Source organism: Pteropus vampyrus, unplaced genomic scaffold, assembly GCF_000151845.1.
Source record: "Pteropus vampyrus isolate Shadow unplaced genomic scaffold, Pvam_2.0 Scaffold29, whole genome shotgun sequence".
NCBI classification, from domain to species: domain Eukaryota; kingdom Metazoa; phylum Chordata; class Mammalia; order Chiroptera; family Pteropodidae; genus Pteropus; species Pteropus vampyrus.
This window is the reverse complement of record NW_011888810.1, coordinates 6,103,546-6,108,388: the sequence shown is the minus strand read 5'-3', so window position 1 is coordinate 6,108,388 and position 4,843 is coordinate 6,103,546. Positions and strand designations below refer to the sequence as shown.

General features: G+C 32.1%; 1 protein-coding gene across 6 annotated transcripts in view; it reads left to right on the top strand.

The window, feature by feature from the left end:
- CNTNAP4 (contactin associated protein like 4) overlaps positions 1–4,843 on the top strand; it is a 227,469-nt gene that overhangs the window by 194,572 nt on the left and 28,054 nt on the right. For all 6 annotated transcript variants that reach the window (XM_023528552.1, XM_023528553.1, XM_023528550.1 and 3 more), the window contains 2 exons: positions 1,389–1,559; positions 2,270–2,488. In XM_023528552.1, coding sequence (XP_023384320.1) covers positions 1,389–1,559; positions 2,270–2,488 — 390 coding nt within the window. The remainder of the gene's footprint in view (positions 1–1,388; positions 1,560–2,269; positions 2,489–4,843) is intronic.

Here is a 4,843-nt window from a genome sequence, read left to right as displayed (position 1 = left end):
GTGTGTGTGTGTGTGTGTGTGTGTGTGTGTGGAGGCAGTTACTTGAAACTCAAGATGTATATTTATATTTGATGTGACGAGAACTTGCTGGTGTCAGCAAGCAATGCATAATTCATTTCTCTGATAATGAGTCTCATCAACCACACATTTCCAGTTGGATTTCACTCCTGTCACTTCCTGCCACTGCATTTATATTTTATTTTCCATACTTTCCATATAGACCCACAATGTTTGTTCAAAAGGAAGGTTGTAGATATAACAACAACAACAAATGAGTGGGAAAGTAGAGATAAGACATTCATAGTCCACATAAAATTTTTTCAGATCTCTAAAATTACACTGCAGACGTTTGCACATATTCTTCTTATTTGAACATTTTGAAACTTTTTGAGAACACTTTTTCTACGATTTATCTGTTTCACTATTATAAGCAAAGTAGAAGTTAATTTTGAATGAAAAGAACATTTTCATGAGCATATCAGCATAGCACAGAGTAAGTAATATCTTGATCTTTAATTAAATGAGAATATTTTGAATGCCAATCTCAGTTGAGAAAATCACAAGGCCTGTTAATGAAAACAGTTAGTTGAGAGTGTAACTGCGAAGTGTTTGTGTTAGAAGTGTTAGAACAAAAACACTTTGAGCTTCTTTAGGGATTTTGTTATTCAAAGTAATATGTGTTTAAATTTTCAAATTATAAAAGAATTAAGTCTATTAATTAATGTTTGGAAGATCCTTATCATATCACTTTGCCAGAAGATGGTAATTAGGCTAAGGCTGTTTGTCTTATAGCAAATATAACATTCAGACCATTTCTGAAGGGTTCATTCCTCTCCTGTGTTGGAAAGAATCCAGAATTTCAATCCTTATAAAATCTCCAATTACTGCTCATATCTTGTATATTAATTTTTAAAATGAAATTTATTGGGGCGACATTGGTTAATAAAATTATATAGGTTTAAAGTGTACAGTTCTATAATATGTCATCTGTATATTGCATTGTGCGTTCGCCAACCAAAATCAAGTCTCCTTCAGTCACCATATATTCGACCCCCTTTATTCTTTTCTCCCTTCCCCCAATCCCACCTTCCTTCTGGTAAAATTATACTGTCGTCCGTGTCTGTGAGTTTGTGTTTGTCTTGTTTGTTCTTTTGTCGCTTTCAGTTTTACACTCCGCATATGAGTAAATCATATGGTTCTTGACTTTTTCTGTTTGATTTATTTCACTTAGCATGATATTCTCAAGTTAATAGAGAAAGGAAAAGCAGGTTTTATGAATTAACAATATTTTCAATAGTAACAATACTAAAAGCAGAAATGTAATTATGTCGTTCATTTTGTCATTAATTTATTTTCTTTTTGATTTTTTTTTTTTTTTTTTTAACTAGAGTCATTTTGGAATTCAGCTTCCTTCAATACTGAGGCTTCATACCTTCATTTTCCTACTTTCCACGGAGAACTTAGTGCAGATGTGTCTTTCTTTTTTAAGACCACAGCTTCGTCTGGGGTATTTTTAGAGAACCTGGGTATTACTGATTTCATACGGATAGAGCTACGCTGTAAGTCATCTTTTCCAGAGAAGTCTATGGGATTCTATTTAGTAGTAAATCATCTAACTAATTTTTAAAGTACGATTTTTCTACTTTATCAGCTGAATCTTTTCATTGTGTCCCTTTGAAAAAATTCTGTCATAGTAAGTTAGTCTTTTTGCAAGAAAATTTTATATTTAACCTGTGATAATTTGGGAAAATTATTGTATTCTCCAGAACCAATTTAAGAAGCATGTTAAATTCAAATAATTTTTTAAAAATTTTTTAAATGAAATTTTCAGTTAATTACAAAATTACTTAAATCGACCAGTTATATTATTTTGATATACTCTTAGACTAGTATCAGTATCTTAATATCGAATGTATATTGCATGCTTTAAAATTTATATAAACTTTGGATCACTGTAAAAAAATTTTTAAATAAAATTCTGTTTAATTTTGTCTTGCCCTGGCTAAATAGCTTTACTTTTTATCAATATGAAAATTAGCTCTGAGGATGAATTTCTTAAAATTTGTTTTTTCCAAAAATACAAATGTATTTTGCTGTCTCCTTCCACATTTATCCTTTACCAATGTCTGTAATTGGTTCTTTCCATAAAATTCAAATCATTGTCTTTATATTTAGTGACGGCTATGCTATGGTGCTATTCCTAAGTATGTCAAAGACTCAGCTGTCCACCACAGGGACTAACTTGAACAATCTTCATGTATATTTCCAGCTCCAGCAGTAGTGACTTTTTCATTTGATGTGGGGAATGGGCCTTTCGAAATCTCAGTGCAGTCCCCCACTCACTTCAATGACAACCAGTGGCACCACGTTAGGGTCGAAAGGAACATGAAAGAGGCATCTCTTCAAGTGGATCAGCTCTCACCAAAGACGCAGCCTGCTCCGGCTGATGGGCACGTCCTTTTGCAGCTCAACAGTCAACTCTTTGTGGGTAAGTTCTGTTTCTAGGCAGTTTGTCATTCAATTGTATGATGTGAGTGCAGAGATGGGCCCAAATCAAATAATAGCAACTATAAAAATAATTTTAAAACAACAACAACAAACTCCCATGTGTTAAGACTGTATTCCAGGCTGTATTCCAGGTGTTTCATCTCTTCTACATAACCAACTTATGAAACGGGCATTATCCCTATTTAACAAATGAAGGAACTGAGATCGAGGGGTTGAAGTGACTTACCTTCAGAAATCCGCCTAGTAAATGAGATTCAAATTTGTGTTTGACTAATTCCTAAACCTGCTTTTTTAATATTTCTGTAATAATAATATTACAGATTTGGTGATTTGTTCCAGGATTTTATTTTTTAACATTAAATGATTTTAGTATGATATCGAAGATGATTAACTCTGTTCCCAGGGGAGTTGAGGAACCCTCCCTAAAATTCCGGACTCTGTCAAAAACAGGCCAATAGCAGAAAAAAGAAAAGCAGGAGCAAAATGTATAGAATCCATGCTTGACCAGTTTAACCAGTTCTGCTGGTGTCTCTCATTTTGCCCATATTTTAGATATCTTCTGGTCACCTACTTCATATTTATATACAAATGTTGTTCCTTTATTTCCTAAATACATTTATTTGGTATTTGTAGAGCTGACAGCAGAATCTTTCTGCCTGGATTTGTTTTACTGAGCATCTTTGCTAATTTCTTTACAGAACTTACATAACCATAAAATTCAAGAGATTTTCTATTAATTGTTCACTTTTCATATATTTTAATGTATGTAAGGATGTACAGTAGGATAATCTATGTACAGCAACACTATAAAGCAGCACAAATTATAAATGATCAGAAATTATATTTAAAACATTTTTAAGAGTTATGTTTTAGAACAGAATTCCTCAGATCCTCATTACATCTTCTATTGCTTAACAAACTTGTTTTATTAACTCTCTTAATGCAAGGAGTGAAGCTTATTTGTGACATTTTTGACTAAGATATGTTTGAGATTTCTAATGAATTTATATACTCGATTCTATCATTTATTCTTTCTTTGGTTCAAATAAATATTTAATAAACAGCTGTGAGTAAGACACTGTAATGGGCAATCTAATCATGATCTTATGGCCACTCAACTGACTTATTTAAGGGTATGGAAATAATAAAGAATACATGAGGAGAAATACCTAAGTTTTCTTTTAATAACATGCTAGAAGCTCAGTCAGGAAGTTGACATAGATATTTCTTGAATTACAAAAAATGAGAGATGGCCACAGCAACAGGTATGGCAATTTAAAATCTGTCAGGATCTAGGAAATAGCCTTACTATTCTTGGAAATTGAAAAGGCTGAAACAGTCCTCAAATCTTTCAGTGAAATCTGCTGCAGTTTGCCTGTACATGAACTTTTATCCCTGGTATGAATTTTAACTTCACAGAAATGGAGACACCATATATTGTGTGTGATAGGAATCCTGGCCTTAATTTGATTTCAGGTAGTTGTAATGGATAGAAATACTATTATGATATCAGAAAACCATGTTAGAACAGATTTGATTCTTTTGCTACCAATCATGAGTTATAATTTTAATAAGGATCTAAGAGATTTCATCTTTATGGAGGCAGTTGGTTAGGCTTTTGACATTCCCGTATGTGTTAAATTCAAGGATGACTATGTTACTTGAAAGTTTTAAAAACTGAAATCTTTATTATGTTTAAATCAAAGTCATTGAAAATTTAAAAAGAAATGGCAGAAAGACATCTCTGGAAAAAAAGCATTACCTCTACTATTAATAAAAATCTATTTATATAATTCCCCCCTTCCTACTTACAGGTTATTGAGTAAATTGAAATGGTTAATGTAATGATATTAAAAAGATTCATTAAAAAAAAAAAATGGCCGGCAGCCTTAGGTAGAGGCAGATCATTGGCTGTCAAGAAGCCACAAAAAGGTCTTGTTTATACCTTTACCTCCACCATTAGAGTAGACCACTTTCTTAAGAAAGGGCCCCAGCCAAGTTAATAAAATAATATAAGATAAAACATTAATTTATCAATTTACAACATTCCTATCAAACAAATCAGAATTTTAAAAACATTTCTAGATGAAAATACTTTTTTCCTTCAGGAATTTCGATGGAAGTTAAATTATAATTTAAAAGATTATACCAAATTCAAAGTGGGTGAAAAACTAGTAAAAAATACCTAATTTAATGTAGCACTTACTAAGACCAGAAAGTAGTTCTCGGCCTTCCTGAGAACTACATATTTCAGTGGAGGAGACAAGAGGCAGCTAATAAAAGAGTAAAAATGAAGATGAAGTGAAACAAAAAACTATATATACGTAAACATGTA